The sequence below is a fragment of the Orcinus orca genome, chromosome 13 (assembly GCF_937001465.1).
Source record: "Orcinus orca chromosome 13, mOrcOrc1.1, whole genome shotgun sequence".
Taxonomy (NCBI): domain Eukaryota; kingdom Metazoa; phylum Chordata; class Mammalia; order Artiodactyla; family Delphinidae; genus Orcinus; species Orcinus orca.
In genome coordinates this window covers 56,542,011-56,559,993 of record NC_064571.1, presented here as the reverse complement: position 1 = coordinate 56,559,993, position 17,983 = coordinate 56,542,011, and the positions used below count along the sequence as shown (strand labels likewise).

The 17,983-nt window shown below is 37.1% G+C and overlaps 1 protein-coding gene across 3 annotated transcripts in view; it reads right to left on the bottom strand.

Moving 5' to 3' along the window:
• Positions 1-17,983, bottom strand: part of THADA (THADA armadillo repeat containing) — a 314,026-nt gene that overhangs the window by 240,725 nt on the left and 55,318 nt on the right. For all 3 annotated transcript variants that reach the window (XM_033419175.2, XM_033419174.2, XM_033419176.2), the window contains 2 exons: positions 17,050-17,207; positions 8,705-8,814 (listed from right to left, as the gene is read on the bottom strand). In XM_033419175.2, the coding sequence (XP_033275066.2) occupies positions 8,705-8,814; positions 17,050-17,207 (268 nt within the window). The remainder of the gene's footprint in view (positions 1-8,704; positions 8,815-17,049; positions 17,208-17,983) is intronic.

The following is a 17,983-nucleotide window of genomic DNA, read 5'->3' as shown; positions in this document are numbered from 1 at the left end:
CTCTCTTAAGGCTCTTTAGGAGACCAGGCCTGTGCCTTCAACTATTTCCTCTGTATGGGTGACTCTCAAATATACACCTCTAGTAAGAGTGACCAGTGTCCCTGCCAGCCTGGGACAGAAGTGTTTCCCAGAATGCTGGACTTCCAGTGCTAAAAAGTTGGAGGAGTCCCAGATCACCCTATCTCCAACTCTGACCCCTCTCCCCATCTCTTGACCTGTATTTCCAACTGTCTGCTATCCCTTTAGGCAGCCTCCCAACACCACCGCAAACCTGACATGTCTAAAGTATTATCCTGCCTCCGATCAGGCCCTTCTTCCTGCCTTGCTTATTTTGTTAATGCATTAATCATTCTTCCCATAAACCGGGACAGACAGCTCAGTAAGCGGCCTTTTTTCTTGGTCTTCCATTTCTGCCCTGTAAGTAATCTAATTGATTTCTCTAATACCAAAGATTAAAAGGCTAGGCTAGAAATTCCTCTAAGAACAAGAACCACGTTTTACCAATATTTTACCCTCTATAATGCCTACCTATCACAATTTCTTACATAAAGCAGGTGATCGATACGCTTGTGTTGAACTGCTAACTCTGAAGCAGAATGAAGTTCAAAAAAACCATTTGGATTCTAGTGCTGGCTCTGTCACCAACTAGTTGAGTGGCTATGGACAAATCACTTGATTTCTCAATGCCCAAGAATGAAAATAAAATCATTGTAAAAATGCTTTGAAATTCAATGAGATATTATTACCTGGGTTACTATTTCAAAGAGAGGAAGCAATGACCCTAAATGATATAAGTACCCAAAGCTCCTGATGTGACTGTCCCCAAAACACCTCATCATGGCCTCACACAAGCTGCAGTCCCTTGTTCAGGTCTTCACATGCCTCTCTTAGTTCTATGGAGTTAAATGTTTCAAATTTAGATCCTAACATATGTCTCTAGGTTCACAGCAACTCTGGCTTACCACATTGTACTCTCAATGGTCAGAGTGTTTCTAACACAGGCACATAGAAGATGTTCAAGAAATCGCTTGTTGAATAAATAAATAAGGACCCACTAGTGTTGACGCCAGCTGCTGCATATTAGCTGTCCTTCTGTTAGGCACATGATTGAAAAACCAGGTGTAGAAAAGAAGGGCTAAAATCTGTAAGGCTCCTCAATGGTGAAGTCACTGTGCCTAGAAAAACACAATAATAGCCTAACCTAGAGTTCTGACTGTTCAATGAACCTTCTGTCTACTCCCCAGCAAGGAAAGATTACTTCACAAGGAAGTGATTTCAAAACTCCAGAGTTGCTGGTGTTTATGATAATGAAGGAATTGAAAGGTAAAAATGGAACCATGCATGGCTCCCAAGAACAATGCAACGAACTCTAGCTGTTTGTTTTGGTTCCTCATCACACAATCCAGGGGGCAGCAAGGAAAAGGGCAAGGTCCCTGAGTGAAACAGTCCATGATTGGCTGTGCCAGCTCCATGCACTCAACAGCCCCAGCCGTGGGGAATTCCAAGCCTGCTTGGGTTAGTGAGTGCCTCTCCACTAGAAGAGCAGACATCCTCTTTGTCCGAAGGCTCTTTTGTTTTATTTCACTCCCATGTCAAATTAATACAAAATATACAGTGTCTTTAGTCTCTGAGTACATCATAAAAATTGGAACTCAAGGGATTCAAGGTTCTTCATAAGCAAGCCTCACTAAATGTTATTAACCCACAAAAGTCTCCCAAGAGATCAGTTTACCAGTTCTAAAGGAAGTTTACTAAAAATGTATCCAAGTTCCCTCCATCTTCCATACCCGAAATCCCCAGACTTTCCCAATCAGAAACTAGAAAGCAGTATTGTACCATGAGTAGAATGCTCAGAATTTAAAAAGGCCTTAGAAAGCTGTATTCTCTTATTTTATCAAAGATGACACAGCAGCCCAGAAAGATTTACATGGTTTTCCTAGTATCAACAGAGCTGGTAGGTAGCACTCAGTTTTAACTGGTACCTCAATATTCTTTCCTCTACACTCGGAGGGAGGCAGTGGTTAAGGATGGGGGTGTGGGAGGATCAGACCACTCTGATGTTCCTGCTCTTCACAGTCAAGAAACAGTAGGCATTAGGGGCTTCCCTGGTGGCCCAGTGGTTAAGAATCCACCTGCCAATGCAGGGGACACGGGTTTGAGCCCTGGTCCGGGAAGATCCCACATGCTGCGGAGCAACTAAGCCCGTGCGCCACAACTACTGAGCCTGCACTCCAGAGCCCGTGAGCCACAACTACTGAAGCCCGTGTGCTTAGAGCCCGTGCTCCACAACAAGAGAAGCCACCGCAATGAGAAGCCCACGCACCGCAAAGAAGAGCAGCCCCCGCTCGCCACAATTAGAGAAAGCCCGCGTGCAGCAATGAAGACCCAACACAGCCAAAAATAAATAAATAAATAAAATTTATTAAAAGAAAAAAACAACGAAGGAAAGAAATAGTAGACATTAAAAAAAGGGGGGGGCTGACAGGAAAGAGGCGGGAGGTGTTGTTTTTTTTGTATTTGTTTGTTTGGTTTGGTTTTTCTATGCTAAGTGCTATAGCTTGAGTCCCTACCAAAAGTAACAGAAATGAACAGGCCAGTCCATGGCTGGTGAGTCTTTGTGTTTCTTGAGAAGATCACTGAAGCAAATTATTGTTCTATAAACAGATTAGTCCAATTTCTATCCACAAAGCTATCTCACTGGTAGTGGGTAAGTATTCTAAGATAAGCATAAAACCCAGACTGAAATCAAATTACATATGCTGTATACCCAACTAATTGGTCATTAGACTATTTTGTGCCAATAAATCAGGTTCCCTGACTACAGAGTGGCTCTCCAATGGCTTCATCCATCCACCTAAGGATGGTAACACAGAGCTATTTTTTGTTGAGTTCTGATTAGTTATATTACGATTGTTAATTGAGAAATGTTACCTTCATTTCCTCAGACTCTTTCAGTATTGTTACTTTTCCTAACTTAGAGATTTTTTTCCAAGCTCCTATTATTTCATAAGCTAAATTCCCCACTCCATTCATTCTTTGGTCAAGTATTGTGTTTATTATTTCAAGGTTCGTGTTTATTATTTCAATTAAACTAAACAGTGACAGATGTGCAGGAAGGTTGTGTGCATGTACATGCACATTTTAAAAACAGGGAACATAGCCCTGAAGCATGGAGAAATTTTAAGCCTGAAAAACGATTTGCCCAAATGAGATCCAGTGAGAAAGCTACATATCAACAGAAGTCATCTTAACCTCCCTCACCACCATCAAATATTGCTGAAGTTTACTGCAGGCTAAAACATCAGGGGGCTATTTTGAAGGCTCAGCTGCAGGCACAGGCAATAGTAACGATGACCAAATATAAATTGAATTACCAATCAGAAAGCCATGTGGGGAAGGGCAAGATACAGTGGATTAAAAGAAGTGGTTAGAAGGATGTAACAAATTGTTGGTTCTCTTAATATTTAATACAACCATTGCCTGAGATCAAGGAGGAAAAAATTAATATTAAAAACTCTGGAACTTTACTAACAAAGCTGAGATAGAAGTTACTCACTAAGAACAAGATTCCTTCATTACTGAGTCTAAAAAGACTGAGTATTATTATGAGAACTTTAAAAATGATTATTCAAAGTTCCAGAAAGAAGGTAATATCTTACTCAACTACGGAGTGGGCTTAAAAATAAAAATCCAAGGGTCACAAACCAAAGACACATAGTTTTAGATTTTAAACATTAAGACATTCTAAAAAATACATTAAAAAGAAAAAATATCATTAAGACATTCTACTTTTCCCCAAATCCTTTTTTTTTTTTTTTTTTTAAAAAAAGCAAGATAGATCTGAACAACTGGACCAAATAACATGTAAGTTGGAAGGGGTGGGGAGAATTGGAGTTAAGACCTAATATTTTTCTTTAAGTTGTTTATTTAATTTATTTATCCCCGAATCCTTTTAATCCACTATAGAAGTGGGAAAATTAAAGGATTTTTTTTTCTATGTAAAGTATTAATATGGTTTCCCAGAGTGGATGATCACTTAGTTATTCTTTATTTAATTATTAATATTTCAAATAAAAATCATAGGATACTCAGAAATAAAAAGTGTCCTAGACACATCTGCCAAAGGAGATGAAAATAAAGGCTTAAACAAGATTATATATTTTTTATTTAGAGTTGAATGACTTTTTCCCCAAACCTCATATATTACATTCTACATTTATTTCTTGCTCAACTGCATATTCTTTAGAGACTTGGTCTTTCATTCTCCAGTAGAGTGAAATTATTTTTTCATTAATATATTTCAAAGGTTCATAAGAAGTCTTCTGTTGAATTTGAATTGTAGTAGCTATAATTAACTGATGAAAGTTGAAATACATATTTAAATTACTTCTGTCCACCATAATTGTTGACATCCATGAGTCAGTAGTAGCATTTTATGACAAAAATTGCTAAATGTCAGCAGTTCATTTTTCGGGCCAACAATGTGAGAATGATTGTAATTAGTGCAGCAAATATTCACAGTTTAAGCTACATTTCAATAAGCAGAGCAATTCAAAAAAATGAAGAGTAAGACAATATCAGGTACTCATGAACCTCCCTTCTAGATTTAGAACTGTAAACAACAACTTAATCCGCTTAGAGTTAAGCTTTTAATTTATGGCTGAACAAATGAAAACTAGATTCCCTGCTTGGCACCCTAGTTTAGAATTCTGTTTATTTTCACTGAAAGAATAACTTAAAATACTAAGACTATAGAGCATAAATAAGCAAGTATGAATTTCATCAGAAACCTGAATTTACAGTGATAACTTTAATGCATGTAACCACTCTAATCAAGTGCTTAAGCAGGTAATTAAGCATAGGCAGGTGATTATGTTTTTTAAAGAGTGCATGAATATTTCATCAAATTCTAAATAGAAAGGACCATATAAGAAATCAGATTCTAGAAAATTAACTCAACATATTGTGTGTGTGCGTGTGCGCGCGCAAGTGTTGCTTTCAAAAAATTCCCAGAAAAAAGAACAGTGTCTTCCATTCCTATTTATTCTTAGATGATTGTTTAATAGTGAAGTCAATTTACATTTGAAGACATTCTGAATAATCCTGTTGAACACCAATTCAAACAATGTGGCTCTTGTTTAACTCTTCGGTTATTTACCCATTAATCTCTTTAAGTGTTTGCTTCCTTAACACAGCTGTAGTTCAAGAGGTGGCCAGCAGTTGGCCTCCATTTCAGTGGATTTTCCTGAAAGCCCAGATTTCTTTCTGCAAACTTTAAAACACTGTATGCCTAAATAAATTTTTCATAACTTAAAAGCTTTCAGAAGGATCCAAAAGAAATACATTTGCTTTTAAAAATAAAAACCAAACAAAAGGAAGCCACACATACTGCAAAGACGTTCTCCGTAAAACATTCTGTTCAGCAGATCTGAAATGTCTCCAAAGGGATCAAGAACCACTTGGTTTGGAAGCAACAGTTGGGAACTCATAACAGGTTGGTTAAAAGCCAATAGTGACAGCCATGAGGAGATCTTTACAGCAGATTAGGAGTGGCTGAGATACCAGGCACTGGGCCTTGCCTCATCTCCCCACTCCATTTATTTGGAATGCCTTCAACTGTACTTTCAACTACAAAGTACAGTTGTTCAAAAGCCTCTGTCCTTGGTCCTCTGTTCTTTTCTCCTTTTAAGCTCTTCCCTGAAGACTGCAATCCTACTAGCTATGATATTTATGAAGACGGCATAAATCTACATCTCTGTTTCTGCAAGAGCACCCAAACTAATCCCCTATCTCCCAGTTCTGACTTAAATATTTCCACCAGGATATGCCACCATCATGTCACACTCAACACATACAAAACAAATGTGTTCATCATTATCAAAGTAATCTCCTCTTTCAGTCTCCTTGCCTTTGGTAACAACAATTCCACTTTTCTGGTCACCAAAAATTAAACCACAGGAACAGTCGTGGACTCCCTGGGGACCTCTATCACACACATTCAGTTTACTTCACGTGGCAGATTGCATTCTTCAAAGATGGCCACCACTATATCTCCCATCCCACACATATTTCTACAATACAATCTTGCCACTTTACCATCAAATGGTGAAGTTTAATTCCTCTCCCCTTGAATCCGACTGGCCTTAAGACTCATTTAGAACCAAAACAATGTGACTGAAGCAATGCCACGAGACTTCCAAGGCTAGGTCAGAAAAGACCATGAAGCCTGCCCAGTTCTCTTGGAACAGCCTCTCTGAAGGAAGCCAGCTGCCATATAAGAATTTCAGCTACCCCAAGACTGCCATGCTGAGAGGCCACATGCAGTCCCAACTAGGCCCTATCTTCTAGCCATCCCACCAAGGTGCCATAATGTGAATAAAGCTGTCTTGGACCCTCCTGACCAGTTCATCTGTCAGCTGAACACCACCAATTGAGTTCGATAAATACCCCAAGGAGAAGAATCACCCAGCTAGGCACTGCCCTAATTCTTGACACATCAAACCATTAAATAGGAGATGTCCACAGCTTCTCTTCTAAGCATTCAAAACGTCATGTGTAGAGTTGTTACTATGTGGGGATAAATATTAATTGAGATGCCACTTCTTTCCCTCCATTCCCAGAGCCATTGACTCAGAGGAAGCTCTCATCACCTCAGCTCTAGATTGTTAGAGCCGATGCCAGTCTCTTCTCACTACTATCTGTCACTACAATCTATCTAACCTAACACTTCCAAAGGAAACACTACATTGATGCACCAACACCATAACCAACATCAATCTCATAATGTTTTACATTTGTAGAAAGTTTAATAATGCAAAAGGGTCTTCATACATAGGTATCTTACTTGATCCATATAACAAAGGCCAGAGAGATCTGTCAACAGGGCAAATATTCTTTTCCTTACTTTATAGATGAAGAAATCAGAGGCTGAGGAGAGTAACTTGTACAATCTCATTGCCAATAAACAGAATGGATGTAAGTAGAACTAAGACCTCGTGTCATAGATTATTGCTATTTCTCCATTCTACATGCCTCCTATGATCTATTTCAGGACGAAAATGTTCAATCCCGCTCTCCATCCCTACTACAGCAAATCTGTTTTCTAGGTATCCATAATTTGACCTCCATCTATCCAAATGTATGATATTGCCTAGTAACTCTACCACCAGCACCACCACCACAAATCAGCCTGGCTCATTTACTCACCTAACAATATGCCATGCTGGTTCTAGCCTCTGAACATTTACTCATAAAGTCTCCTCCTTTCTCCTCCTATCTACTTAAACCTTACTCATGCATTAGCACAAATTCCACCTCCTCCAGTAAGCCCTCCCAGCCTTTCTTTGCTGCTTTCTCTCTGCTATGCCTACAGAATTTGTAAATTTCACCCAAATTTTGACAATTACATTGGCTCATCTTGTTCAAGTGTCTTGGTTTCACTTTCCAGGCTGGTGTTCAGCTAACACACATCCATGCAGACAGCAATCTTGGGTGCTTACAGCCAGTGTCTGTTCTGACCAGTCAGTGCCCATGACGTACCATTTGTTAAATATTTTGAATTTCATCCCTGCTTATTTCCCCAACTAAACCATATGCTCTTTGAGAACAGGAACCTTGTCTCATAAAGAAGTATTATATCCTCCAAGCCAAGCACAGTACTAAGCACACAGCTAGTGTTCAATATATATATTTGTTAATTGATTTGAAGGGAGGGAAGTGTGTTGTTTTGTGAGAAAAAAATATTCTTAAGTCATGTCTACACTGGAAAGAAAGAGCTGCAAAGACAACAAAATATTTTCAAGATCAGCAGTTTAATGTCAAGGACATTTTTTAATGTATCATTTAAAGATATTCTGTGCAGCCCATAACTGCCAAAATGTTTTATAAATGTTGTACCAGGAGTGTGAAAAAAATGCTTCAAAAATATTCAAGGAGTAGATGTCTTAACGGCCCAAAATAAAATGTTTGCTAAGGCTACACGGCTGGCAGAACTCTGCTTCATTTCAAAAAGTTTCCAGGCAATGGAAATGTTTTCCTGGAAAATACTACCTTTTATTTAGAGAACACTTGCCATGAACACTTAGTCATTAAGTAATTTAAGGTTTCCTCACAAGCTCTTTGGAGGAAATCTATTATATGAATGAATGAAATTATCAGCACCTATAATGTCAAAAAAAAAAAAAACATTTGGCTAAATGTACGAAATCTACTTAAGTATTTTTCCAAGTAAGGGGGAAAAGTCCTTTATAATTTTTGGTCTATTTACTGTTCTTTTAAATTTTTCTATAAGATAAAATTACGAAGAAAAACACAAAATCCTTAAGTGTTTCTCTGTCTGTAATATACACAAATCCAAAAAACTGGAGGGCTTATTTTATTCCACAAGCCAAGTAATTTTCAAACAGACAAAACAGTCATTTCATTCAATGAAAATAAATGGTAACTTCAAATCTATTTTTAGCAAAATCTTTGAGTTTGTGTCAAATCACGTTTCAATAAGAGAGTGACTGGGTTTGGACATTTCACTCCATCATCTGCAGTAAATCATACAATGAAACCTAAGAAAACAATTTCTTCCAAGAGTTTTGAAGCCAACTAAGTCCTGTTCTTTTAAACATCAAAAGACACAACTAAATTCTACTTTGAGCACATGGTTTGTGCATTTAATCTTTTTAAAATTAAAGGGATATTTGCTTTGTTTTACCTGTTTAGGATTTCGGTGAGTTTCACAAAGCCAGTGTAAGCCAGTTCAAATGCTCCTCTGTGCCTGGACTGTAAAAGGTGCTGTTTAAAGTAATCTCCTATTTCTTTTACCTTCAAAACAAAATCAAAAATAAATATGCCATTTATGTTTACACTGACAGATGTATTTATGTCAGTAACGCCATTTATTTACTTATTTATTTATTTATTTTTAGTAAGATTATTTAGAACTCAGGTCTCAATGCCCATCCACTTAGCACCTATTATGCAACAGGTAATATTTTAAGCGTTTTATACTATCACAATTAATTCTCACAACAATTCCATGAAAAAAGCACTATTATTATCTCCACTCTACAACTGGGAAAAATGAGGCCCAGAAAGGGCAAGTAACTTATTCAAGGTCATACAGCAAGTAGATGGTAGAACCAGTACATAAATCCAGGCAATCTGGCTCCAGAGTTGGCCATCTTTAACTGCTAGGCTAGAACTGCCTCCCTATGCCAGCTTCACAAATCTTGCTGTGTTCTCTTTGTTAGCTCATATCATTCAACACCAACAGCAAATCACACAAGGTGACAACCTCACAAACCTAGGCCTAGGTGAAGTAATTACCTTTTACTCCCCTCTTCAAAAAAAATTTTTTTCTATTATGGTTAAAATATACATAACATAAAATTTACCATTTTAACCGTTTTTAAGTGTACAGTTCAGTGGCATTCAGTATATTCACTTTCCTGTGCAACCACCATCTATCTACAGAATATTTTTCATCTTCCCAAACTGAAACTCCAACCCATTAAACAATACTTCCCAATAATTACCTTTTAGAGATAGACAAATATTAATGGCCACACAAGATTTAGTGTGCAAAGGGCCTCCTGAAAATTGACAGGCTTCACTTTGAGTCAGAACCATGGAGTTTTCCAGAATGCTACCCAATCACTTTCATACATGCTGCTTTTCTCCATGCAAGTTTAAACAAATAACAAATATGACAATCTACTTTAAAGAAGACATGACTGACAATTAGTTGCTGATGAAGTTTTGTACAGCATTAACTGTTAAAGTGGTTGGGTTGATTCTACATTTATACCATAAGATTTGGTAGCTGATAAGCTTTAGAGAATCCAGATTTTGTATAAAACTCAGGACCAAAGCTACAACTGGCACTCTCTTGATCCAGGTCTCCCCAGCAGGTCACAGAATGGTGAAAAAGCAAGCTAACCCAAGATAGCTCACATAGGCTTATCTAGAAACAACTTCTACCTCAGCACAGTGACTGGTATTCTGCACACATTAGAGATGATAAACAGTAGAAAGAGTAGTTAAACGTGTAACCATGGGCAACTGCCTCAGTCTCATCTATAAACTGGGAATAATAATAGCACTTGCCTCACAGATTGTGTATTAAAGTGAGTTAATAAATCTAAAAGCTCAGCACAGGCCCTTAACTTATAAACCAATTCAGTTCAACGGGACCTCTGTCTGGATTTCCAAATAGAAGAAAGCTAACGACATACTCTAAACTCAAAATATATATGATTATAGAAAGACGGGTGATACATTTAGAGAAATAAGAATCAGATATGAGATCAAGAAAGAACCAGAAAAGCAGGATATAACAGAAGTTTTTAAATTCTAACACTTTAATATCCCCAAAGAGTGCCATGTCATGTTCTTCAGCTAAAGTTTTCAGGTGAAGAGCTGATGATATCCCTAATTTTTAATATTTTTTACAAGCTACATACTACTAGTCGTCAAAAATCAGGAGTCAGGGTAAGCCTTATCATTTTACCTTCAATACGTAATTTCAGAGTATATTTTGAACAGAATTATCAAGCACAAAATCTGAATTTAACCCCCAAGACACACCTGAAGCTCAATAACCCTACAAAACAGGACCAGAAGAAACATCAGTTAACTAACTTGTTATGACCATCATTTCTATTATTAGAGAAACAAAAGAAGATTTATAAAAAGGTGTACTAAGGCACAAAAAATAAAAACAGGAAGTCATAGAGCTGGGGTCTCTCTAACATCCTTAATCTTTTTTTAATGTTACAGATATTAAAACATACTTCAGGAAAACAGAAATGTTACTGGTAAAGTGCTTCTCTGTGGACTTACAATCTAGTTCTTAAACAAAGATCAGATTTTCATTGCTTCCTTTACCTTAACTCCCTTCAAAGGGGCTTAAACCAAAAGGCATATAATAATATCAAAGACCTCAGAGGTGAATGAGACCAGTGGATGGTCTCTCTTCTGAAGGGTAGACCTCAACCCTAGGTAATCCTGGCCTCAGAAAACAGAATGAGATTCTAAAGACACAAGTGAGAGGTAGACCATTTTTTCTCATTCCATTTTGCACTTAATTTCCCAACAAACCCACCTAGGTAACACCCAGGCTTAATATGAATTTTTCCCTTTGAAGAGAGTATATTTCTATTAATCAGACAGTAAGTACTTTTTTAGCACCCTGTCAAATGCTTAGCAGCTTAGTGCTGGGTAGACAAAGAACAAAACAAGGTGTTTGTCCTCCGAAGGCTTTCAGAGAAAACCAATATTCTGGATGGTACCCATCAGAAGCTTAACAGCAAAGCTTAACAGCACTAAGAAATGACAGCTCTTTTTGCATTGAAATGAATAATTAGAAAAAGCTTCATGGCCAGACCTTAAACAGGATATACATGAGTGAACCAATACAGAAAAGGATAATTAACATGAGAAGAAGCTGGCATACTAGAATAAATGAACAAACATTTATTAAGTATCCGCTACCTGTCAGACACTTCACTGGGTCTTTTTACATGAATGAACACAGACTATACAGGAGAGTGATAGCAGACCTGGCTGAATGGCCTCAAGATTTCATGCTAGAAAATAGTGGAAGAAGACAGGGTTGCAAGGTAGGGATGTACCCTATCACAGTGGGTGGGAGGAGTCAACAGGGCAATGTGGTCCATGAGTAGCTGGACAGGGAACAGGGGCCATGCTGACACTCTCCCCTTGGATGATCAGACTATAGGGAACATATTTAACCCTGTAGAAACTTATGACAACAGTAGAATCAGAAAAAGAATTTCAAAATTTTATTTAAAAAATGAATAACTCCTCTGAAAATTCAACTCGATTGCCTTTCAATCTATTAGATACATAGCTCCTATTTAAAGTTCATAAAAACTTTTCTTTTAACATGGATGATGTCTTTACAAAATATTTTCTTAATAAATAATATATATCTCAGAATTTCTGAAAGACAATTAAATATGGGAAAAAAAGGGCACTGATTTCTATTCTTAAAATGAAATTTTAATCACTATCTTTTTAAGTTTAGTGTATCCTGGTTCTAACCTTCCATAAAACCTACTTCTATAGGCAAATTAACATGCTTTATGGATTTACAGGGTATAAATTTCCACAGGGGAGGAGAGCTACATGCTATGTCTCTAGGCACCTATAATTCACCAACAGACTAGCTACATGCCATGTCTCTAGGCACCTATAATTCACCAACAGACCAAACAGGGGAGCTAAATGCTCACCTAGAGCATAAAACCCACAAAGGGCAAATGTAAATACATTTTTTGTTTGTCCTTTATCTAGATAGTAGAGAGAAATACAGTAGAAAAATCAAAGCTAATTCCCCTCATTATGAGTTAGTAAGTCCATAAAGATTCAAGTATACAGGTGGGACATTTCTACAAAGAGCATGTGCAGTGGTTAAGATCTGGGATTCTGGAGCCAAGAGGGCTGAGTTCAGGAACCCTACTCAGCCTCCTTACCAATACAAGCTAATTACATAAGTAACAGAGTTCTCTCATCTGTGAAATGGGGATAAAACTAGAACCTACTTCACAGGATTATTCTGAGAAATAAATGAGATTATGCAAATAAGCATTTAGCAGAGTACCTGGTAGAGCATAGCAATCAATATTGCTAAATGTCAATTTTTGTTTTCATTTTGTGTCATCAAGTAGTGAGACTTAACCCCTAAACCTTAATTTAAATTTTACTTTAAGACACAGCCACGGGCTTCCCTGGTGGCGCAGTGGTTGAGTCTGCCTGCCGATGCAGGGGACACGGGTTCGTGCCCCGGTCTGGGAGGATCCCACATGCCGCGGAGCGGCTGGGCCCGTGAGCCATGGCCACTGAGTCTGCGTGTCCGGAGCCTGTGCTCCGCAACGGGAGAGGCCACAACAGTGAGAGGCCTGCGTACCACTAAAAAAAAAAAAAAAGACACAGCCACAACCTTAGGAATGTCAACAGGAGTTTCTAATTCCACTTTGGTTAAATGGAATAGTTTATAAAAGTTTATACTACAGTAAGATAATTAACATCTTAAACTGGACATTCTCTACTATAGTGATTTCCTACTAACACTTGGGATTTCGTGAAAGCCCAAACATTGTCCTACATAATAACAAAGATGATGGTTTCCTGGTATTCAGACATCTTCCCACCAGAATGTTTATTCTTTGTTTTCTGGCAAATCCTTATCCATGTGCCATTTTAACAGTTGCCTTTTAGTCTGACTTTTTGAAATGAATTTGTCTTGTATCCCCTATTACATTTCCAAGCCCTTTGAGCTCAGAGAACCACATATTCTATTTCTTAATATTCCCACAACACCCTTGTAGTAAGGCAGTCAATAAATAGTTGACTAAATGATGTAATTACATGCTCAACTTCACTTCACAGCTTAAAAATGGTAACCTGCATTCAGCACAGTTCAATGAATACTTACTCATAATTTCTAAAAAATAAACTTTGGTAAAAGAAAATACAAAAGGTAATTTCTTTAAGACTGACAAATGCTAATAAACATACATCCCACTTACAGTTCATTAACAAAAACCTAAAACAGTAACAAAAGGTACTGAGGGACCATATAAACCCAGTTAGCCATGTACATCATGAAAATTACAATAGAATCTAAAGTAGGAGTTTTTAAAATTGCTCATTTCTAATAGTTGGTAATTATTCTTAATCACGTGATTTCTGTGGCAATAATTCCTAGGAAGCAGAAAGCAGATACATTAAAAAAAAAATCTACCCAAAAGCTTCTTTTTAGGAATATTAGGGGAAATATATAAACATATGAACTGATAGTCCAGGTAGAGGAAGTTTAAAAAAATCAGTAGGTACTGGGTATCCGATATCCCATGGAAAGAGGACCAACAATGTATCAAGCAAAAGCTCTGCATCAGCAAAGCACCCAGCTTGAAACCCAGACACACACCAGTCAGGAAGTTTGTGAGATAAGGTTGCATGCACTGCTCACTCTTTAAGGGTCTCGACTTACATCCCTCAAAGCTGGTTTTATCTCTGCCTCTCCGACAGGGACATTATGAAAGAACCTTTCATAATGTGATTACAGCGCAGGAGAAGGGTCAGACATGCCTCTGAATGAACACATTTTCTTCTTGATGAAGTCGCAGAGGACACACTCCTTCACAAGCAATCATCTAAGGGAATGGATCATTTGCTATAAAGTTCAGTAGCAAGTTGCCTTACTGTCCTGTTGCTTGCAAAAATCTGGTTGGCTATGGGAAGCTGGGAAAATTAAATTTAAAGAAAAATTAAATGAGCCATTCAGAACAAAGGCAGCACTGTGTCATGTCGGAATACAGGCTGGGAAGCAGAAGAATCAGGTTCCTGTCCCAGAGCTGCCACAAACCAGCTTTGTGATCTTGGGCAAACCAGGTAACATCCAAGGGCTTCAGTCTCCCCTTGTGCAAGAGAGCTGGATAATATCATCTCTGTGAGCCTTCCAGCTCCAACAGTATGTGAATACAGCACTGAATACTCAGAATTATAAGCGAGCACCAGCTCCTCTCCTCGTACAGCAGCAAAAATCCCCAAATTGTAGTCTCACCACCTGCTGGCCTAGTATAAACTATACTCATGTATGGGGGATGGAAGTTGTCACCCCTTTAACAAAGGGCTGTAAAATCAGGATGGGCTTAAAGGAGCTGAGTTCCATGAGAAATCCTCTCCGTTGTCAAAATGTGAGACCTCAAATATAAAATGGCAGTAGAATCCTATTCCTTTTTCAGTAGTGAAGGGTGAGTGGAGAGCAAGAGAAGCAACAGGCTGAACACCAGTATTTCAGGTTCTATAGAACAACTTCCTTCATCCACTGAGAGAAAAGGAGATCATGGTTTTTATGATTCTTGTTAATGAGAAATCCAAGTTCCCAATTCTCCCCAACAACGCGGAGCATTCTGCCCGTAAGTCACTTCCCTGCCTCTGCAGGTCTCTTGTGGTCACATTCACCTATACTGTTGACACGTACATTTGTAGCTTTGCCACTAGGTGCACAGAAGAACTAGTGATGCCAGGGCGGCTATGCCCTTGGAAGGAAGGTAGACCCTAGGTGTGGCCCCAGCACTCCAATGCAGACTGCATTCTTCTCTGTCATTTATATTTTTAACTCTTAAAAGTACTAAATACATAGGAATATGTTTAGTTTAAAGGAATTTCACGGAACAAAACTATATGTTTAAAAGCAGGAATCCTCTAGTAATATAAGTAATACTAATTTCTTGATAACTTTAGATTTCATTGACTAAATGTCCCTGCATTTTTTTAAATGTAAAAAAATTAATAATTTTTTTAAGAGCATTTTAATTTTTTTAGTAAAATTTAGCATGATCAAGACTAAAGTTTTCCACAGAGGGCAGGGTTTCAATGTCAGAACAGTGCCATCACATACACTCTTGTTCACTCACTCAGTCATTAATTTCTTCTCAAACATATATATGTGGGGTCACCACATGAATGGCGACATGGAGAAATGACTGGACCTTATTAGAATGGAAATGGATATTTTACAGAAAAACAGGATTCTATTTCTTATTCAAGAAAACAGTCATCAGAAGAGTTCTTTGGTTTATAAGAGCCTCTCTTTGTTATTGTTGTTGTTTTACAAACATCTCTTCTATTTTATATTAGTTCCCAATTTTAAAAAATTAATTCCCAATTTAACCTGGATATCCCATATAACTTCATAAGATTTGGGTGCTCTGTAAAAGGTGTCAGGGCAAAATGATTTTCACAGGAAGCTTTCAGGTCTTTCTCAGTTATAGTAAAAGTAAAATATGTTTCCCTTAATTTTGTTTTTAAACACTGGCCAACAAACCTAAAACACTAGATGTTTTAACTTGTCCTTGAAAAGTTGAGAAGTCAAGGGGCTCTAGCCCATATTTACTTCTTAGTGAGATGGTGAACATCAGTGAAGTAACCATTAATCATAGCTGGATTCCCCAGCAAAGACGCTGGCACTGGCACTCCAGCCAGTCACCAGTAAGGACTGCAAGTAACTCTAGGACACTAACGCCTGTTTGATTTGGAAGAGAATAAGGAACATAATGAAGCTGGCAGTGTTCTGTTCCCCTCTGCCGTTCTCTGTCTCAGAGCCTTGCAACATCACAAGCCCAGCTGTTAACCAGATGCAAACATATCAGCCACAGAGAGTGTGAGAATAAAAATATTAGCATTATTTCCATGGAACTGGTCACATGGTTATTACAGAAATAATCAGCATTAGCATACTACAATATTTGTTTTGTTCTTAAATGTCATAACACCCTACGGGAGAAATTCTCTTTATTTGAAAAAGGTTAAAAATGAAAGTACATGTTATGTATCTTTGCTGGAAAATGGTGGGAAATGGATTTGTTGAAACCATATGGAAAGGAAGAGGGAATCAATTAAAAACAGAAATCTAATAAATCTAAAATATTTCCAAATGAAATGCTTGTGGTAAGCTAATTTCTTATAAACACTGCACTCAAGTCACTTGAATAGTCCCAGATGGAACTGACTTTGTGGTCTTAAAAGTCAGCCAAAAAAACCAAAGTAACTACAACTTTATCATCAATGTAGAGGGAAACATGAGATCCATAATCAACCAGTATATAAAGAAAAAATATATATATATTTTTTCTTTGCAAAATTTAAGAGGTTTGTGGAATTTTACTAAATAGACAATTTCATTTACATTTGAATTTTAAGTTTGTGTGTGTTCAATGGAGAAATAAAAATTCAAATGTTAATACTGAAGTTAAAAGTGAGGTAAAAGCTATCATTATTTATATAACTTAGAAAAATAAAAACATTTCTAAAAATGCCAAAGTTTGGAAACGGATTGCAAGATCCAATTCCTATACTTTAATGAACTTTCTTCAGTTGACATCTGTAAGATTTTATTCAAGAAAAATGTTAAAATTGTTTTTTAAGTTATTAAAAAAATTTTTTTTAAGTTATTTAACTTTTAAATAAAAGTTTGTGATTTATGCTTTGACCAGAAATTATACCAGGTGGAATAAACAGCTACCCTACCTGTTCCACTGTCAATAATCCATCAGGAGATTCTGGCACAGACCGCATGGGTAGAAGCTGGCACAGTGAGCCTAACAGTAAAGCGACTTCCTTCATGCTTCTCCAACAACATACCAGCACCATCTGAGCAGTTACGTCACATGTTTTTCCTTCTTTACCTTAAAAAAAAAAAAAAAAAAAAAAAACTATTGCAACACTAGGCACTTGATTACTCACATCCCAGGTTTCTTAGAACAAGCTTATTCATAATTTCCCCAAGAATAATCTGCTTGAACAAACCAATTTGGCATATGCTATATTTATTCAGGAGAAAATAACTAACATTTGTTGGGAATGTGTTATGGGTAGGAATCACGGTATTTTATTTAATATACTATATTCAAAATAAATTTAAAAATAAAACACAATATTATTCTAAAACCGAAGTCTAACCTTTGGAAGTTAATGAAACAAACTCTTCCTGCCTCTCAGTTATCCATAAAATATGACTATAATAAATGTATTTTATTATTTGTTTTGGTGAGGGTGGCTGCTATGTCAGTAAAAGAATAGGATACGACTTTTCTTTCAAAGGAAAATACAAATTCTCTTTCAAAATATATTTAAATTCCACGGTCAATTAGCTATAAGAATCCTTACTCTCTTCTTCTAGCTTTAGAAATATTTTAGTACTGACATTAAAAAAAAAATCCAAAAGAAGCTATTAAATTTAAAATGTAAGTTAACAAAATAAACTTTTTAACGTAATCCCATTTGTCTTTTAAAAGGCCACTAAACTCAAAGGATAAATGTACATACACTTAAATACATAAAATTGGTCTGAAATGATGTATACTAAAGAGGGATGAAGTAGGATTGAGGAGGAAATAAGAAAATGAAAGAAAACAAAATTAATTTGTTTTTAATTCATATTTATCTCTGTATTATTTGAAAC